This window comes from Lepus europaeus, chromosome 20 (genome assembly GCF_033115175.1).
Source record: "Lepus europaeus isolate LE1 chromosome 20, mLepTim1.pri, whole genome shotgun sequence".
In the NCBI taxonomy this organism is placed as follows: domain Eukaryota; kingdom Metazoa; phylum Chordata; class Mammalia; order Lagomorpha; family Leporidae; genus Lepus; species Lepus europaeus.
This window is the reverse complement of record NC_084846.1, coordinates 51,990,297-52,010,571: the sequence shown is the minus strand read 5'-3', so window position 1 is coordinate 52,010,571 and position 20,275 is coordinate 51,990,297. Positions and strand designations below refer to the sequence as shown.

Sequence of the window (20,275 nt, the reverse complement as noted above, 5' to 3'; positions counted from 1 at the left end):
TGCAAAAGTACAAAGACAGGAGACTGCTTAGAGTGTGCCAGTAAAAGGAGAGCCAGGGAGTAGGGATATACGGATAGAGAATTGGGAGTTAGCATGTTACACGCCGTTAAGGAGTTGGACACAGGTTGTAACTAAAAGGGAGTCATCCATGTGTGGTAAGCAGGGGTGTATATCATCAGATTTGAGTGACAGAAGATCATCCTGCATGGAGTAGACACTGTGTCAGCAGGGAGGAAGTTCAGCGTAGAGAGAGGAAGATAATTAGGAGAGTATTGCCCTTGTCAGTGGGGCAATGATGAAGACTGGCACTGAGCTATGCAAGCGGACGTGGGTAGGAGATGGCAGGTCAGGAAATACTAGGTGGCCAGATTGGGAGGGTTGCTGACGGACTGTGAAGTGTGGTGAGTTTGAGGATTTGGGGGCTGATCAAGGAGAGCCCAGACTCAGGAGATGGCCAGCCGACACAGTAGAAGACTTCGGCAGGCAGTGCTCGGAGAGGGTTGCACGAGGAGGTGCAGAGACAGCAGCATGGTGTCACCACCTGGAAGGGAAGTGGCTGGGGAACTCTAGGGAGGAGCAAAGAGAAGAGGACGCCTCTGTGTCTGAGATGTCCTTCAGCAGCAGGGTGGGGCATCGCTGGAGGGCAGTAGCAGTTAGGGTCGTTTGTTGCCACTAGGAAGGGCTATGACAAGCAGAAGTTGTGAATAGTTTTGCATGTTGTGCAAATCAGGCACGCTGTAATGGACTGAAATATTCTTAATTGAGCCCTTCGAAAAGCCATGGGATCTGTAAGAATTTGTGTTTAGGGCCGGTGAGTAGTGAGTGAAGCAATGCTCCTAGCCTGCTGGGAACAAATAAGCAACACAGAGAGGCCATGTTTAAATCATGTATGTAACAAGAGTGTTTGTTGGATGCCTACTCTGGCCCCAGTGTGATGACGAGGCACCACCTTGCGGATTGCAAAGGCAGCGTGTATGGTACTCTGCAGAGCAGCACCCCTTCCCACGTGCTCCTTGAGTGTCCATGTAGATTGACAAGCTCCTTCCCACTCCCTCTCCTAGGCTTTGGAACCTATAGGAGCATGCCCATAATTTCCTGTTATATAAAATATAGTGTAGCCTTCTTTGTTTGACTTCCCTGCCTGATGACTGGCCTGGGTAGAGGTCCCATCTTTCCCATATACTTCATCCAAAGGTTTTATGTTTCCGAAAGATCCTTTGGCAAGGTCTCACTTCCTTCTTCACTGTTTTCCCTTGTGATATTGCCCAGTGGGCTCCTGGCTCCTTCCTTCTGTCTCTATGTTTTTGTTCTTCTTCTGCCCTAATTCTTAGAGACCCAATTCCAAAATACTGCCCTCTAGTTGTTCAAATTATTCCCTCTTTAGTTTTATAACTCTTTTAAGGACTCTATTTGAAATTCTGATTTCCCAAGAACTCTTGATACCATCTGAGTGCTTCCTTAGGGAAGATACTCCAAGGCCTGAATGACTGATGGCTCTTAATTGGGGAGCAATTCCTTTTCCACATAGAAGACTGTTGAATTAGTGGACTGCACTGTAGGGGTCAGAAATAAGACAAAAATGTTCAGAACTTTTTGGCAACGATGACAATGGCTTTTGAGTCCTTTAAGATTTAAGGGCTCTCATCTCCACGCTGTTCACTTGATGAAGGGCAGATACCCTATGGGTTGATTTTTCTCTCTAGCACAACAGGCCTCTAAGCTAAATGCTTGAGAATCTCTACTGTTTAATGTGGTCCAATTGCCCACAGTCAAGTTGCAGCATAAGCAGTACAATTTGGGCAGCTTGGAATCATGAATCAGTAAAAGTAGGCCTATAGAGACAACACACAGACAAAACGATTTTATGTGTATCTCACAAATCCCATGAGACTGACATGAAAGGCTCAATGTTAGAAATACTGTCTGATTTCCTAGCTAAGAACGTCCTTGTCATGAATAAAATTGAGAGGGCCTAGAAAAATCAACATAGATGCTTAAAATCTTGGGTTAAGTATTGGGATAGTTTTGCTTCCCACAGTAGCTCTCTACTGATAGAAATAGGTCCTCTCTATGTAGATGAACTCTTGCAATGCTTAGGACTACCCAGGATCCCTTTGGTGATGTGGGGAAGGGCTGCTCTCCCATGCAATTTACATGTTTAGCCACCAGGTGGTGATGGAGAGTGATAGCATGCTTAGCATGGAAGTAGCCTGATCAGGATCCACCTTAAAGGCTTTTTGTTTAACAGCTTTCTTTGGATTAAAATGAGTAAAATCTTGAATAAGTGAACATTTAAGGGAAGCATTATTTGATAGAAGTGTTCAGGAATAAGAAGATCTGGTGTTTGATTAATGAGTCTTCCACTTAATGGTTGCATGCTTGGCGTCTTACTCTCCTTATTTGCTGGTGCCAGATTATATGCTTGTTCTGAAATGAACATGTATTATTTTAATCACTAAGACAGTGTAAGAAAACCTCCAAGGACCGAAGAATAGGAGATTTTCACACAAAGAATCCTACAGTTTATAACAACTGTCTTAGTTCACTTTATAACCTGTGTGTATCTGTTTGGGGTCAGGTGAGAAGGGGAGTGAGAGCTGGTCTCTTGATTTATGTTCCTCCCTTGTTGCCTGGCTTGGCAGGTGAGAAATCTTTCACACGTAGTTTGTTGATGGCTTTTTTCCAGGCCTCACTTTTTTTCCCTAATCCCAGTTTTCCGTATGTTATACGGATCTTCCTTGTAGTCCTAAATCATTTTATTTTTCTGATTCTTGAATGTAACTTGAATTTTCTGTGCTCAGTGAGTTTACTGCTGTGTCTTTTACTTTTTCGTTTCCTTGAGAGAAAGAACTCAAACTCCCTGTTTTGGTGACTTACGTCAACACCTAACAAAATTTTGTGAAGTAAATGTCTCTGAACCAGCTCTATCTTACTAGAAATAGGTGAAGTCCAAATGCAATTTGGGGACCCCCAGGGGCCCAAAGACACACTCGGGATCTGTAAGGTCAAAACTGTTTTCTTAATGATATTCAAATGTCCATCTCCCCTGTGTTAACATTTGCAGTGATGGTATAAAATCAGTCATGGGTAAATCGTGTATGTTAGTGTAGATCCAAGCAGTGGCACCAAACTTCGTTGCTACACTGCCACACTTTAAATAAATAACCCAGTTTTACCTAAGAATTTCCTGCTTGACACAGAAACAACGGTTAGTTATGTTAAATCTCCACCCTCAAGTATATGTCCTACGGTAGAAGAGTACGTATGTATGAAAAGCATGGGGCACTTCTGCCACATGGTTCACTGGGTATCCGCAGTAAGAGCGTTGTGCAGCAGCTTCAGTTGCAAGCTCAACTGTCTTCCTTCTCTGAAACTTTTTTTTTTTTGCTTGAAGGAACAGCTGACAGATTTCAGTATTTGGCAGACATATTCTGAAAAGCCAATGGCACGAGCTTGTCATTTCAAGAATACAACTGACGTTATTTGTTAGTAATGATGACATTTGAACTTTCAAGCAAAAATTAAAATTTTGGGCTTATGTATATTTGCCCCTTTGAGCTTGCCAGCATTATAATACCTATGGATTTCTTTCAGAAGGGATTGATAGTGATATTATCAAATTTGATTTTTGAAACTTATATAATGAGATCTGTCAACCTTTTTGTAAGGGTACATAATTCAATATTTTCTAATTTTTGGTATTTTAAAAATAACCAACACATGACATTATAAAATGACCCATGGATAAAAGAGTCACAGTTCAAGGTAGATCAATGAATTTTTAATGTTGTGGAGTACAAAAGGTTTATTGATTGATGTGGTTTCATATTCATGGAGCAACTGGCCTTGAAGAAGCTGCTATTCATTGACTTCTGGCTTAAAATTGAGGAATACCCATAATTATCTGAAGAGACAATTAAAATACTCCTCTTTTTTAGATTACATATCTGTGTGAGGCCAGATTTTCTTCACATACTTTAGCTAAAATAGCATATCAAAGCAAATTGAATGTTCAAGCAGCTATGAGGATCCAATTGATTTCTGTTAAACTAGACATTTAAAAGATATGAAAATGTGAAAGAATTATACTCTTCTTAATTTTTTTTGTCTTGGAAGATATGGTTATTTTTTCCATAAAAATTTTATGCAAAATAGAAATAAGTTTGCTTAAAATTACTTATTAAAAGAAACCTAATTCTGTTTCCATTTTGACATGACCCATGTTAACAGATATAACCTATATGGACAAAGACTCTTTGAGGTCACAATTAGTTTTTAGAAGTATAAAGGGTGCTGAGGCCAAAATGTTTGAGAATTGCTCTTATCTACAGTGTAAGTAGAACAAGGCTGGGCCGTCGTCCTACTGTGAGGCAGAGTGTGTTGATAATTTTGTTTTCAAAGTATACTGAGGGCTGTAAAAATTTAGCAGCTGACCCTCATGTGTCTGTTACCAGCCAACTGGCTCCTGAGACTTTTATAACCCTCCTTGTATTGACTGCGAGATGCGGCAGTCAAAATGGGCCGACAGTTATGGATCATCTCATCCCTTGTCTTCCCAACCAAGTGGAAGGCAGCAGCTGTATTTTGTGCGAAACAGACAGGTGAAATCGGGCCATGAAAGATCAAATCTTTACACGTACCTTGCGGTAGATGAAAAGTTCAATGGCTGATGGTGAAGAACCGACAGGGCAATTGTTTTCAGGCAGGAAAAGAGAACTTCTTCCTAGGTGTTTTTTTTTTTTTTTTTCAAGGAGTCTGGCAATAGCTGGGCAATGATTTAAACCTCTGAGGATTCTGACTTTAAGCTTAAAAATACGTTTGTATATGCCAGCATTAGAATGGAATCTCAAACTTCTGCCAACTCAGCGACAACTGAAAAGGAAATAGAAGTTTATATTGTTCAAAAGTTAAGCCTGGGGAGGTACTGTTACTCAGCAGCTGTGTAAATAGAGCTAAACCTTCCTTGTCCACTGTCACTTGGTTCTCAACAAGACCCAACCAGACCATGCCAAGGTGACACCTCATTGTTGAGTTAAAAAAAAAAGGAAAATTTTCCTTTCTATCTAGGTATGTGTGGACATGAGAAACGTAGTTGTGAGATGCAAGGGAGACTCCGGAGGTGCAAGGGAAGATGTGAAATTGACTTTTGCTTCCCCCTCCTAGGTGTCCACAGTTTTGTCACATGTTGCCTGCCTTTCCTCTATTCCCCAGTTTTTGCTCTATGGGGCTTAGGAGCAGGAGCCATTTCTAAAATGGAGGAGCAGGAGCCTGGCTCCCTGCAACTGACTTCTAATGGGGGAAGAAGCTTTGTCTCCATTCAGCACCCATCCTGGAGAAAGTAGGTGAAGTTGGGGAGGCTGACTGAGAACAGCCTGATGGGTAATTCTTGTGTTCAGTAGATAAGTGGGGAGGAATTTACTATTATTAAATTCAGTGAATTTATAGAATTTGAGTATTATACTACGATTGAATTAATATCGCTTGACTATTATGAATGAATTTATATAATTTGACTGTTATTAAATTCGTATGCCTTCCAACCTGTCTAACCAGTTTAAATCTAGAAGCACTTTTTTTCTCTCTAAAATGCCTTCAGGACTCTGAGAGCTCCAATTGGGTCTCCTCATTCTGAACACAGAGCTGTGAAGCCTGGAGCATTCTTTTTTTTTTTTTTTGACAGGCAGAGTGGACAGTGAGAGAGAGAGACAGAGAGAAAGGTCTTCCTTTTGCCGTTGGTTCACCCTCCAATGGCCGCCGCGGTAGCGCGCTGCGGCCGGCGCACCGCGCTGTTCCGATGGCAGGAGCCAGGTGCTTCTCCTGGTCTCCCATGGGGTGCAGGACCCAAGGACTTGGGCCATCCTCCACTGCACTCCCTAGCCACAGCAGAGAGCTGGCCTGGAAGAGGGGCAACCGGGACAGGATCGGTGCCCCGACCGGGACTAGAACCCGGTGTGCCGGCTCTGCAAGGCGGAGGATTAGCCTAGTGAGCCGCGGCGCCGGCCTAAAGCATTCTATACATCTCATGGAATTGCTACAGTTACACCTTCTAAATGATGGTAGTGAACTCTGAGTGATGACTTGGTTACTGAACTAGGGTGGAACTGGTGGTGTGGTAAACTAATAGTAACAAAAGAAAAAGAGGAGGAGGGAGAAGAGGAAAAGAAGGAGTAAGAGGAAAAGTAAGTTTTCTTGCGTCTTTAATATTTGCCAGACACAACTGTAAGTGCTTTCCTTATATTGACTGACTTATTTGGATCAAAAGGATGGCAGTTTACTGAAATCCTAGATGAGCTGAGGCCAAAGTCAACAAGGTAGGGGGTCTTTGGGAAGCTGAAGGGAATTACGTGTGTTGAAACTCTTTACAGAGAACGAAGGCAAACCCCGAACACAGGGAAAGGCAGGGGCAGGGATTTGAAACTGGAAAATGAGTACAGGTGCTGTGGATAGGTGGATGGAATGTTAGATAAATGGAGTGGCTGATTGGAGTTTTGAGATTTCTCCTTGGGGAGGGATGCAATGTGCTGGGCAAGACAATGTGGGGTAAGATGGGGTTGTGTTCAGTGGTAGCAAAGCTGGAGAGATTGCAGGAGAACAAGAGCCAAGACATGGGGATTGGAGGGGGATAACAAGCGTGGATTTGGCAGTGAAGATGGCTTGAAAGAGTGAGGCGAAGAAGATGCCAATGGACAAGGTTCAGAATGGGGCTCTACTAGGAGGGATGCCTGGCAGGCAGCCCAAAAATGCATCAGTGGACGTAGCTGGGGCTGAGACTGAGCTGTCAGCGTCAGCAAGCAGCTGGTGGATGGGAGAACACGTGGATGATCAGGCAGGGAGGAGCCAGAGTGGATTTGATTTATTTTGCTGACCCCTTGCCTTTTATATGTTTGGAGTAAGGGAGCAATAATTAAGCAGCAGGGTGCTCTGCCTCTTGCTTTCTCAGACGTAGAGCGTCAGGTTTGTCTTTGCAGTGCCCTGCATTAACCACCAGGATCTCTAGAACTCATGCAACCTCATCTACCTGGTGCTTTGCTTCTCCATTCGCTTTGCTCGACGTGTTGGGGGGGTTAGTGGGTCAGACTGGCATGCCCCTGGGGAATGACTGTGGAGTTCAGTGCTGACATTGTGTTTAATGCCGCTAGTTAAGCCATTTCACTATGTGTAAAGAATCACTCATTTGTAATGATGTGTACTTGCCATACCCTTTATGAGACATTCTCTTGAGACCTCTCATTCTCCCATCGGTTGATACTTAGCGACTGTTTTGGAATGGACCTGAAAATCAATAAGTGGAAGGCACTCTATTGCTGTGTCTTTTAACACTGCAGTTCTACTGCATTTACAGAGTGAGTGGTATTATTTAAAACCTCAATGGTTAATATAATCCTTTTCTAAAGTTACCTCAGTGTTTTTGTTCCTTATTTTTAAAATATTGGCTCTATGGCAAGACACACCAACTTAAATTATCAACATTGTCAGACACATTTACCAATTGTAAGAAGGCCTTTCCATCTTCTAGAAATGTACTCAAAATATACCTTACTTCCCCTTGTGATTGAGAAAAATCACAACTCATTCAAGATGACCTTACAGAATGGTTTGCTCCTTAATGACAATAATCTATATGAAGTTGTGCCAGGCACTTGATAAACTGGGGGAAATGTGAAGGAGAGGGAGAGCTGAGTTTTTTAAGAAGCTTTCCCTGTCTGCTTTTCCCTTAGGATGACACTATTATTGATTTAGCAATGATTTTCATGATTGTACATTCCATTTTCAGCAGCAGGAAAAATGTCAAACACATCAGTTAGATTGGCACCCATTGGGTAAGAGTGTGTGTAACTTCTCAGATGCCAGCCAGAACTAAATTTTACATTTCTCCTGGTAGGAATTTTACCTATTGGTGTTGACAGTCACTGGCAATCAGAATCTTAGTGATAAACTTCACTTTTGCTAATTCCATAGGTTCTCTTAACAAAAAAAAAAAAAATGAGAGGATCTAACTCCTTGAGTCCATGTGCCTTCATGTGGACCCTGCACTGGAGTTGGGTAGAGCTGTCTGCTCGGGAAGGCGCTTCCTGCCTGCCTGGCTCAGACATTACCCTGCTTTCTTTTGCTGTCTACCTGGCTTCATAGAAATTTGACTTTGTGACCCAAATTTAAATAGTTCTTCATAAGTAGGTGGCTCCAAACTCCATTCCACAGCTCCAGTTCCTATCTAGTCTCTATGATCATGTCTGTAGTATTGCATTCATGCATTTTGCCCAAAAGCCTCCCTGATACCCAAATTATGACACATTGGAAGTTTTTTCATCATTCCCTTCTTTTCCTTCTATTCTGGGTTTCATTGCCATTCTCTGCTCTCTCAAAGTTAAATTGTGGCTGAATTGTCCTCTTTTGCTTCCTTATCTGAAGACTCCCAGAAGTCATGTCCCCCTTCTTGGCTATGCTCCCTCCAGGCTACGTGCTCTACATTCTGTAGTCAACTCCCAGCCCAGTGCAGGCACAGTTGATTCAGATAGATGTTGTCACACATTTCCCAGAAGTTTGTCTTATGTCTAGTATCTATTCTTACATGTTATGCAAGCAGGACTAAGAATTGTCTAGACAAATTTCATTTTTATTTTGTCACTTTCCTTTTTAAAACACTATGATTGCCCATTACCCATTGCATCCAGAAAAACTGTTTTGTCTTTTCAAGGCAGGTGTCCTCCACACACCATTGTTTCCTGAAAAGCTTATATTTCTTGACAGTTTCATTCACATCTGTTGCATTCAACCTACTGATTCCAACTTCCTGTTACTTTTGCACATTCAAATCTTCCCTTCCTTCTCTAATTCATGACATTGTTCAATGTCCAGTTCAAACTCCACCTGTTCCTGATGATTGATTACTCTGGCCTATTCTGCCAGATCTTTATTATTTTCTCTGCATTCCCTCTGAACTTGTACATTGGCGATTCCAAGTGTTAGTAAATCAGATCTGAGCACAGGCAAACTTGAATTTAGATTGCGTCACATACTGGCTAAGCAGTCTCAGGTTTTGCTGAGCTCACTTTATCTTAATTAAAGAATAAAAGATTAATAATCACAATGGTCTACTTGAATTATTGTGATGAAGTGTGGTGATTAATTTAAATGGAATGCTACTGGATAATCAATAAGCTAATATCTCAGAAAATAGCTTCAGCCAAGCCACATGTCCACATGAGTTACACTTTCCTTGAAAGAAAGAATTTGATTTTGCTTATCTTCATTCATATCCCTATACCTTGTCAAATACCCAGCACGGATTAAATATTCAGGAAAATTTTGTTGAAAAGTAAGACAGGTATGACCATGAATGGTTGGGAAGAATCACTACCCTTATCATTATTATTTCCTGAGTCTTTTCCATCACACTATGAGTAGGATGTGCACAGTAGGAATTCAGTATACTTTTTAAAAATTTATTTGACAGGCAGAGTTATAGACAGTGAGAGAGAGACAGAGAGAAAGGTCATCCTTCCATTGGTTCACCCCCCAAATGGCCATTACGGCCGGCGCTGCGCCAATCCGAAGCCAGGAGCCAGGTGCTTCTTCCTGGTCTCCCATGCGGGTGCAGGGGCCCAAGCACTTGGGCCATCCTCCACTGCCTTCCCGGGCCACAGCAGAGAGCTGGACTGGAAGAGGAGCAACCGAGACTAGAACCCAGCACCCATATGGGATGCCCGCACCGCAGGTGGGGGATTAACCAAGTGAGCCATGGCGCTGGCCCTCAGTATATTTCTTGACTGTATTTGTCTGAAAATCTTAGAGTGGATGCAGCTTTGTCTAAGGACAATGATAGGAAGTTTGTGAATTGTTCATTATTGTCTATTGGAAAATATTTGCCTTTCATTACTGTCATCTACTTAGGAATATATTGGACATTTATCATAGTTGCATATAAATAGTATGCAAATGAATACTTATGACATTTGTGATTGGTTGTTGCTTTTGTCCCTTTATTTTAGGAATTTGGGACATGTTCTTCATGTCTTAGAGTTTCCAGTTGGGACATGAAAGGAGCCAATAAATAATGATTGGCAAGAGCCTTCTGCAAGCTTATTGTGTTTGAAAATGTTTCTGGCACCATCAATAACAGCATTATCATCACAATTAATGTTAGATTCAATCTTATTTGGATATATTTTCCCAACAACTTGCCACTGTATTATCTCCCCTTTCATGTGTTTCTAAACACCCTTTACTTTGACCCAAATAAGTAATACTGCTTTCAGTATGCAAATGTCAGTTGCATAGAAGTCAGGTTGTATTGGAGATGAAATTAATTGTGACAGTTCTGGAGGAGTTTTGCAGAAAAAGAAGATTAACATGTAAGTCTTCAGTGGCTGTCTTTGCTGATGCATATAATGTTAGGCAAAATGAAATTTCCACATACCCAGCTCAGCAGAGGAATGTTTATTGAGTCCACAGATATTTGCGCAGGGCACAGCCCTTGGGGTTTGTGACAGCCTATTTTCTTGTCTCAGTGAGGGCATGAATTTCTCTTGCTCCATTATCATCTAAATTGGAAGTCATGATGCCTCCTCCATTCTCTTATTTATGATTTTGTTTGTTAAGAAACTTGTACAGGAAATGTACTACTTACTTGAAACTAAATTGCTGTTCTCCTTTGGACCAGATGATAATATTGTCTTCCTTTTGAAATTTTTTAAAAAAGTGTTTATTTATTTTCATTTGTTTGAAAGGCAGACAAAGAGAGATCTTCTATACATTGGTTCTCTCCCCCAAGTGCTTGCAACAAGCACAGCTGGTCAGGCTAAAGGCAGAAGCTCCAAATACAATCTAGATCTCCCATGTGGGTGGCAGGGACCAAGGGACTTGAGCCAACACCTGCTGCCTCCCAGGAAGCTGGGTAGGAAGTGGAGGCAGAACTGCAACCCAGTTGTTCTGATCTGGGAAGTGAGAATCTCAAGTGGTGCCTTAACTACCACATCCAGTGCCGGCTCCCAGATATTTATGTAGATAATGATCCAAAATTATATAGACTCAGTTCAGATCTAACTTAATTTTTTTGACATTGGCCAAATAGTACAGCCAATTATTACCAGAAAGCTATATTTTCAAGCTGCATTTCATTTTGGATGCTTTTCACAATGATAGTACATTTTTTCTCTTTTCCTCTTTTTCTCCAAGGAAAACCTTTTTTCTCTTTTTCTCCAAGGCAACCACCATGTCTGACAAAAGTGACTTGAAAGCTGAACTGGAACGCAAAAAGCAGCGCTTAGCACAGATTAGAGAAGAGAAGAAACGTAAGGAAGAGGAAAGGAAAAAGAAGGAGGTGAGTACTAGAGGTTAAGGGGAAAAGAAAAATCCTTGGATATGAGGGGCTGGTACTGTAACGACTACACAGAGCCCCCTACATGAACCATTTATGATATCTGAACACAAGGAGTGTATAGCCACATTCTCAGAACAGTGAGTCATTGCAGTGCGGGGGCCAGGCAGGCACCCCCAACATGGTCTGCAGGGGTCTCCAGACTCCAGCTTCACCCCAGACTTGAAAAGAACTTTGACCTCTTTACTGTTAGACATTCGACCTTTCTTAACCTGCCTGTGCCTTGGCTGACTGTACTTCATCATGGGAACAGTAACGTGTTTCTTGGGGGAGTTGTGAAGATTGACAGTTAATCGTGTATAGCACTCAGCAGCAGCTAGGATCCGGTGAGTACTTAACACTAGTACTTAACGTTAGTTTTAAGAAAAGCTACAGCATTTTAGGTGAGATACGGAAAATGCTGCCAGTTTATTTCCATGTTCTGAAGGAGATAAGGCTGTGCATCTCAGAATATGCTGAAGTGTTGTCTTGACTATTTCAAGCTGAAATCACTCAAGGAACTGTAACTCAGAAAAGGCCATTGGCTTGTCTTTTTCTACCCGCAACAAGCCGCAGGGTCCTTCTGGGAGCAATGTCCATCGCATGGCAAGGCCAGAAATCAACTGTGATCATCACACGGGGGCTGGGGGCTTGGAGCTGCCAGAACCTGCAGAGGCAAGCTCTTGGAAGTAAGGCTTTGCTCCTGCTGGCTTCCATATACCCGCTCCCCATACCTTGGGAGCATCCCCAGAAGTCACTGCCCAAGTCCAGCTACTCCTCAGTCTCACAGATTTACTGCTCTGTGTATAAAAAGTATAAAAGCATCATGCTTGGTCATTCCTACACAACTCATTCTTGTGTAGATTCCCAGATACCTGGAAACTGAACAGAACATCTAAGCTTCTCACTTGTGAGTGAGCCCTATATGCTTCGGGTTTCTACAATCAGCAAGAGAACCCACCCAAGAACTAAGGAGCTAGTGGAGCTCCTGCAATTTCTTCTGTGTTGTGTATTTTCCGTGGTAAGCAAGAATCCTCGGTTCCTAAGGGGAAAGCAGAACTCCCCCAGTTCAGTGAGTGGATAGCGAAAGACACAGAATTGCTAGGAATTACAGGTGAAAGAGAGTTTTTAAAAGTTTATGTATTTTATTTATTAGACAAGGAGATGAGAGAAAATATCTTCCATCTGCTGGTTCATTGCCCAAATGCTTGCAGCAGCGGGACCTGGGCCAGGCCAGAGCTGGACTCCGTCTGGGTGTCCCACCTGGGTGACGGGGGCACAAGTACTTGAGTCAGCACCGGTTGCCTCCCTGGGTGTACATTAGCAGGAAGCGGGGTCGGAAGCAGAGGCAAGATTTCGTACCAGTGCTCTCATAAGGGAGGTGGTGACTTAACTGGCCGTGCCATGATGCAGGCTCCTGGAAGATGTTTGAGATACCTGGCACGGAGGCCCCTTTTATGCCAACAGAGCACAGAGGTCCAGAGATGGAATGCAGCCTGCCTGCTGGGCTCAGAATCCAGGGCTCCTGGCTCCAAGTTCCATGCCTTGCTGTCGAGTTGCATCTTCTTCCTGTCTGAATCTCACAACTATCACAGGTCTTCATAAGAATCACAACAATGCATGTTACACCAAACTGCACATGGATTTCATATTTTTGCACTAAAATGTTATCTTTTAATCCTATTTTTCCATAAGCTTTTGTGAAGTACTCTCATAATTTATTTTTAATTCCCCGATTGGTTTTGGTAGTGTAGAAACATTTTGAATGTTATAAAAAGTGCCAAAGATATGTTCAAAGAGAAAACTGTGTGTCATATGACATGTTTGTGTGTTTAAAAACCAAAAATGCTTTCCTACTTAGAGTTTTTTTTTTTAATTCATTTTTTTTGACAGGCAGAGTGGACAGTGAGAGAGAGAGACAGAGAGAAAGGTCTTCCTTTTTCCGTTGATTAATCCCCCAATGGCCGTTCCGGCCAGTGCGCTGCGGCCGGCGCACTGCGCTGATCTGAAGCCAAGAGCCGGGTGCTTCTCCTGGTCTCCCATGCAGGTGCAGGACCCAAGCACTTGGGCCATCCTCCACTGCACTCCCGGGCCACAGCAGAGAGCTGGACTGGAAGAGGAGCAATCGGGACAGAATCCGGCGCCCCGACTGGGACTAGGACTCAGGGTGCTGGCGCCCTGAGGAGGATTAGCCTATTGAGCCACAGCGCCAGCTAAAAATTCATTTCTTTATTTTGAGAGTCAGAGTTACAGTGGGAAAGAAGGAGAGACAGAGAGATCATCTTTCTGCTGGTTCACACCCCATGATGGCTGTGATAGCACTGGGCCAGGCCAAAACCAGGAACTTCATCCAGGTCTCCCACTTGGATGGCAGAGGCCCATACGTTCGGGCCAGCTTCCACTACTTTCCCGGGACATTAGCAAAGAGCTGGACCGGAAGTACAGCAACCAGGACCCAACTGGAGCCCCTGTGGGATGCTGATGTTGCTGGTGGCGGCTTTTTCCGCTATGCCACAATGCTGGCCCCTACATAGTTTTTCTTTAAGGAAAGAGAAAATGTCTTTTGATGCCTTACAGTCGAAGTAAGTGTTGTTCGTGCTGCAAGGCCAGGAGAGCAAGGTAACTCATTTATAACAATTATTATTTTCCAACAGAGTAAAACATAATTGCAGTTGCAATTCAGCCTTCCGGCATCTCGAATCTGTTCCTACCATTGCACTTTGATTGATGTAATCATTTACTTGTCCTTGACATTGTGCATAATATTTTTCCCTTGGAGATCTTTGCAGTTATATATGCGGTTTTTGAGTGAAGTAGAGGTGAGAACTGACAAGGAAGGGCTATTCATTGTGATGCGAAGCCAAAAAAGCATTAAGTTATTATATTTCCTTCCCTTCAAATGTCAACACTTACTGTAGTTTTAAAGCACCTGTTATCCTTTACTAATAACCGGTTTCCTTTTAAACTGACATTCTGATATCCGACTTAAATTTCACAGAATTACCACAAAATGTGATGTGATCCAAATTGTGCTGTCTGCTTCATCTTTTTCATTTTTCACGCTTTGGAGAAATTACAGACAGCCTTGAGTGATAGAAGCAGACTACCCCTTTTTGCTTCTACCCCAAGCCGTTTTGCCTGATGGTGGAGATTTCTCTTGTTACACAGAAAAAAAAAAAAAAAAAGAAAAAGAAAGAAGTAGTCCTGGAAGATTAGGGGTAGAAGGTGATGGGGTGCCTGGAACACTGGAGCACTCAAAATTAAAGTCACGTGAAGTCTTTGTTTCCCCATTTCTGAATGGACAGGGTGCTTTATGCCTTTGATAACCAAGCCCTCTGTGCAGAGTCATGTGACAGTACAGGCTCCTCATCTCCCATCTTCTGATTCCAAATCAGGATGCCCTGGACTGTACCATCAAGGTCTGTCCTGGCTTTGAGTCTTCGCCCTCTTCGACCCATCGCCTTCCTGCACTAAGATCCGTCCTTGGTCCTGTTTTAGCGTCATTTTTCAATGGCTCTGGCTTGCTTTGTGCTGTGCGGAAGATGGCAAAAGCTGCAGGTCACACCGCAGGGTTTTGAGTTGGGACCTTGGCTCTGTCCTTCAGACAACAGCCCTGCGGGAGAGCTTTTCCAGGCTTGTTCTCTTGTCTGTAAATGGAGGAAAGAGTGTTGCTCTCCTTGTGGACTTGTGTCAGGACTTAGCAAGATCCACAGAGCAAAGAACTGCACCGGAGTTGGGTTGGGAAGCAAAGCTTTTGCTGGGCTCCAGCATCAGTCATTGGGGAAGTGACCGGAGGCAGTTGGCACGGCTCTTTCCTTTCCACGGGCTCTCTCCAGGCAAGGCCACCTCCCCAGAACACCCCATTATTGCAATAGTTCCCCCCACCCTGCCAAGGCCCTTGGTTTCATGTGAGTTTGTCATTCTATAGCTGAACGACATTTAGAAATAACCTATTCTGATCTCTCTTTTTAAACGAGAAATCTGGGTCCCAGAGGTGTATCTTCAGCCTTAGGAAGGCCCCCCTAGCCAGCCAGTTGTCCCGTGGAAACCTGAGGTCATTCTTCACTGTTCCCATCCCCGATTCACAGTGATCCTAGACAGGCAGAACTGTATGACCCTTGCTCTTCCATTGCTTTCCACCCTAATATCCACATTCCAGCTGGATTCAGCAGCTGACAGAATGCTTTTATTGTTTTAAAATTTATTTATTTATTTCTTAAACACAGACACTGGTTCATTCCCCCAAATACCCATAAAGGTGGATCTGGGCTGAGCCATGAGCCAGGAACTCAACCACAGTCTCCCATGTGGGCGGCAGGAACCCACACTGGAGCCATCACGTCTGCCTCCCAGCTTCTGTGTCAATAGAAAGGTGGAATGGGGAGCTGGCACTGGGGATCAAACCCAGGTGTTCTGAGGTGGGACTCCCGTGCCTTCTCTGGTGTCCTAATTACCAGGCTAATTGTGGCTCCTGCATATACCTAGGGAGCACACCTTCTCCTACTGGAGTTCATGGCATCTTCTTCCCCTACTCTCCCCGTTCTTCTGTCTCGCTCTTTTCCACCATCTCTCAGCTCCCATCTGAAATGTTACTGTTGCCAGAATGCCGTTTCTTCTGCCCCTCTCCACCCCTAGCTAGATGAGCCCTGGGCCTCAAGCTGCTTAGCCCAGAGCTTCGTATTTGTCCCTTTGCTGACCTTTCTCTCCTGAGAGACTCCAAGCTTTTTTTTAAATTTTTTAAAAACTTTTATTTAATGAATATAAATTTCCAGTGTACAGCTTATGGATTACAATGGCTTCCCCCTCCCATAACTTCCCTCCCACCCGCAACCCTCCCCTCTCCCGCTCCCTCTCCCCTTCCATTCACGTAGATTCGTTTTCAATTCTCTTTATATACAGAAGATCAATTTAGTATAAAGATTTCAACAGTTTGCACCCATATAGAAACACAAAGTGAAACATACTGTTTGAGTACTAGTTATAGCATTAAATCAAAATGTACAGCACATTAAGGACAGAGATCCCACATGAGAAGCAGGTGCACAGTGGCTCCTGTTGTTGACCCAACAAATTGACACACTAGTTTATGGCGCCAGTAACCACCCTAGGCTCTCGTCATGAGTTGCCAAGGCTATGGAAGCCTCCCAAGTTTGCCTACTCTGATCATATGTAGACAAGGTCATAAAAGACAGAGTGAGGATAGTAACCAATGATCCTAAGAGTGCCATTTACCAGGTCTGAACAATTATACAGCATTAAGTGGGGAAGAGGACCATCAGTACACACAGGTTGGGAGTAGAGCCATTGGTGGTAGAGTAGAGGTTATGATTACAAAGGAATAAGGCCCAAGGTGCGCTAGACAGGGTCTAGAACAAAGGACAGAGTCATTATTAGAGGAGCTAAGAAAGGTGCTGTCTAAGCTACAATTAAGTTTTCTAATTGAGAGGCAAATAGAACCTGATAGAAGGGGCTTGATAATAATCTGTTGGGCTTTAGGCCTTGTAAGTTAAGAGGCCCAGACCTATCTATCTCTTCACATGGGGTATATCCTAAGGGAGGTGTGAACCTCCTAGGGGAAGGCACTCTGTTGACTTTCATTACTTGGCTGGCCTTGGAGGAGAGCTGGCCAGGTAAAGGCAGGGGGCATCTCTAACAAGAAATTTACAGTTCTGCCTGCAATGTTGCTGACCCTACTTGAACATCCCCTCAGCTGCAGTGGTCACTTTGGAAGTTGGGCTGAGTGAAGGGCTTTTCAGCTTAGATCCAATAAGATCTGTGGCTCTGACCTGGGCATCCTTCGACTCCAGGACAGGTCCATTTCCAGTGATCCAACTCTTGGCAGAGCTGCCAGGGCTCTTCACAAGCTGACTTCTGCTGAAGCCCAGGCTTACCACATGGAAAGCCACTGCAGTGGACTGGCCTGAGGGCAGATCATTGTACAGATCAGCCATGAATAGGCCTGCCACCCATTGCTCTGAAGCCTAGCTTTCTTTTCCTCCTGGTTTGTGTTAAAGCAGACCAGAGGATGCAAGTCAAGGGAGTGCCCAAGTCCCATCTCTAGTCTTCGGTGGCCTGAACTACAAGGCTATAGTCACAGGCATGTTCTGTAGTAGTTTTTCTAAGGTAGACAATGCCCATGAGGAAAATTATATTCTCACTTTAAAACTTTCTTTCCCTTTGGTCTGAAAGGGAGGTTTTTTCTACTTACTGTATACTTCGCTGATGGCGAAGTGAATCTAGCTATGAGATTATTATTTAAGCTCTTATTTTGGCTATGCTATTACAGAAAAATGTTAGCCATCTCTTTTATAAGGTCTAAAGATTAAATTGTGCATCCTACAGATTCCTTCATAATAGAATTAGTTTCCTACCTTGAAGAGAATAGAGAAATGAAAGAACAAGTTGGGCTTAGAATAGAGAAATGAGGGAGCAAGTCCTAGATCGCTTGCTGACAATAGCAATATTACATGAATACTTAGCAAACAGTTTCAACCATTAGATAACAACTTAAGAAAACATTTACCAGAAGGTCCAATGCCTTCTATAAATTTTAAGAATCATGTATTTGAAAACACCTCTTAAATATCTAACATGGTGTAGTTTGTTTAACCAGTAAACTTAAGCACAACCATCTAAAATGTTTTTAGTTTCTTTCTACCAACACATTTAAAACATATGATACACAGATTCAGGTCACACAAATTAAAATGTATCTTTGATTGATTTTAGCAGCTTAAATTTATGGACAATCTTATCTATAAGCCATTTAAAATACAACTCTTAATAAAATTTCCCCATGTGGACATACAATATGTACAAACATATAACATAGCATAATAGACCAATATAGCAATTTAAATAATAGCTTTTAAAATCTTTAACTCTTTTTGTAGATTGCCAATTGATTTGAATTGCTTTTTGTTTTTAGTAACCTCAGTTAACCGTACTTTCTCTCAGTTGGTACTGTTAATACATTATTGGCTTCATCTGTTTACAGAGCCATCCCAAAGTACTGAATACAATAAAAGTGGCTGGAAAAAGTCCATAGGAACCTATAGGAGGACAGCTAAACACAGAACCAACAACACTTTAGTTTTATGAGCAGCACATCATATATAACTATGGATGACAAAAAACTCTAAGTCGCCATGTTTAAAATTATAAACTCATCAACCAACAAGAGGCACTTGCTTGACAGTATTTTTGAAAGCACCTGTAGGATTTTACAAGTATTTAACCCTTTAGGCCTCTTGGGCTTTCTCATTAAGATAACTATCATGTCTAGTAACACAAAATCATTAGACTTTTTAATTCTCAAACATTTGTATTAATATCATTTTCCATTATAGAAACTTAAAATTTGGTACCACGTCACATCTTGACAGTACTTCTAATATAATCCAAATAGCCTGATTAGTTGGTGTCTTTATAAGATGAGAGACATAGGTCCTTCAATTTTTTCAGTTGGGCCCAAACTGGAAAAAACAAAATGCAGGATTTACTGGAAATTTTAGAGTCCAGATTGTTTGAAACTTTGATTTTTTGAATGCCTGTCAAGAATGCCAAGAAGGCTCAAAATCCAAAATATCTGGTTGAAATAAGATTCCTTAAAATCATGACATAACATAGACCAAATTTGATCATTGTTACAAGGTGATTATTCAAATCTTTGAAAATAAGCACATATTTAAATAACCCATAGCTCTTAATAAAAATTCAGCTGTTTTTGAACAATTAGAATATAACAGACATCAAGAGAACATAATAGATTACTTTAACACATTGCTTTAACAGAGCATCAGAGTTTAATTCTATGTCAAAGAGAGATTGAGCTTCCTGTGATCTTTTGCTGTGAGGTTTCCTTCCTTTACCTTCTTTCATATTGGTGACCATGTTTCTGTGTTTCTGTGTGTAACACATCTTTAAGCATCTTTTGCAGGGCAGGATGAGTGGCGGCAAATTCTTTCAGTTTCTGTTTGCTATGAAAAGTCTTAATTTCACCTTCATTCACAAATGAGAGCTTTGTAGGATATAATATTCTGGGCTGGCAGTTTTTCTCTCTTAGTACCTGGGCTATGTCTCGCCATTCCCTTCTAGCTTGTAGGGTTTCTGATGTGAAGTCTGCTGTGAGTCTAATTGGAGATCCTCTAAGAGTAATCTGACGTTTCTCTCTTGCACCTTTTAGAATCTTTTCTTTATGTTTCACTGTGGTGAGTTTGATTACAACGTGTCGTGGTGAGGATCTCTTTTGGTCATGTTTATTAGGGGTTCTATGAGCTTCCTGTACTAAGATGCCTCTGTCCTTCTCCAAACCTGGGAAATTTTCTGCTAGTATCTCACTGAAAATGCCTTCTAATCCTTTCTCCCTCTCCATGCCTTCAGGAACTCCTAGAACCCGAGTGTTAGGTTTTTTAATAGTATCCTGTAGATTCCTGACAATATTTTTTAGATTTCTAATTTCTTCTTCTTTTCTTTGGTTTGCCTGTTTCCTTTCCTGTGCTCTGTCTTCTAAGTCCGATATTTTCTCTTCTGCTTCGCCCATTCTGTTTTTAAGGCTCTCTAATGTGTTTGTCATTTGATCTATTGAATTCTTCATTTCATTATGATTTCTCGTCACTATCATAGTTTCTTGTTCCACTAGTTGTTTCATTTCATTTTGATTCCTCCTTAATATTTCATTTTCACGAGAGAGATTTTCTATCTTGTCCATTAAGGATTTCTGTAGTTCAAGAATTTGTTTTTGAGAACTTCTTAATGTTCTTATCAATTTTTTGAGATCTGCTTCTTGCATTTCTTCTATCTCATCATCTTCATAATCTTGAATTGGGGTGTCTTTTTCATTTGGGGGCGTCATAGTGTCTTCCTTGTTCTTGTTACCTCGGTTTTTGCATTTGTTGTATGGCATGTTGGAGATATTTG

The 20,275-nt window shown here is 42.2% G+C and overlaps 1 protein-coding gene across 5 annotated transcripts in view; it reads left to right on the top strand.

The window, feature by feature from the left end:
* DYNC1I1 (dynein cytoplasmic 1 intermediate chain 1) overlaps positions 1 to 20,275 on the top strand; it is a 341,106-nt gene that overhangs the window by 19,934 nt on the left and 300,897 nt on the right. For all 5 annotated transcript variants that reach the window (XM_062178067.1, XM_062178065.1, XM_062178066.1 and 2 more), the window contains exon 2: positions 11,204 to 11,320. In XM_062178067.1, coding sequence (XP_062034051.1) covers positions 11,213 to 11,320 — 108 coding nt within the window. In that variant the 5' untranslated portion in view covers positions 11,204 to 11,212. The remainder of the gene's footprint in view (positions 1 to 11,203; positions 11,321 to 20,275) is intronic.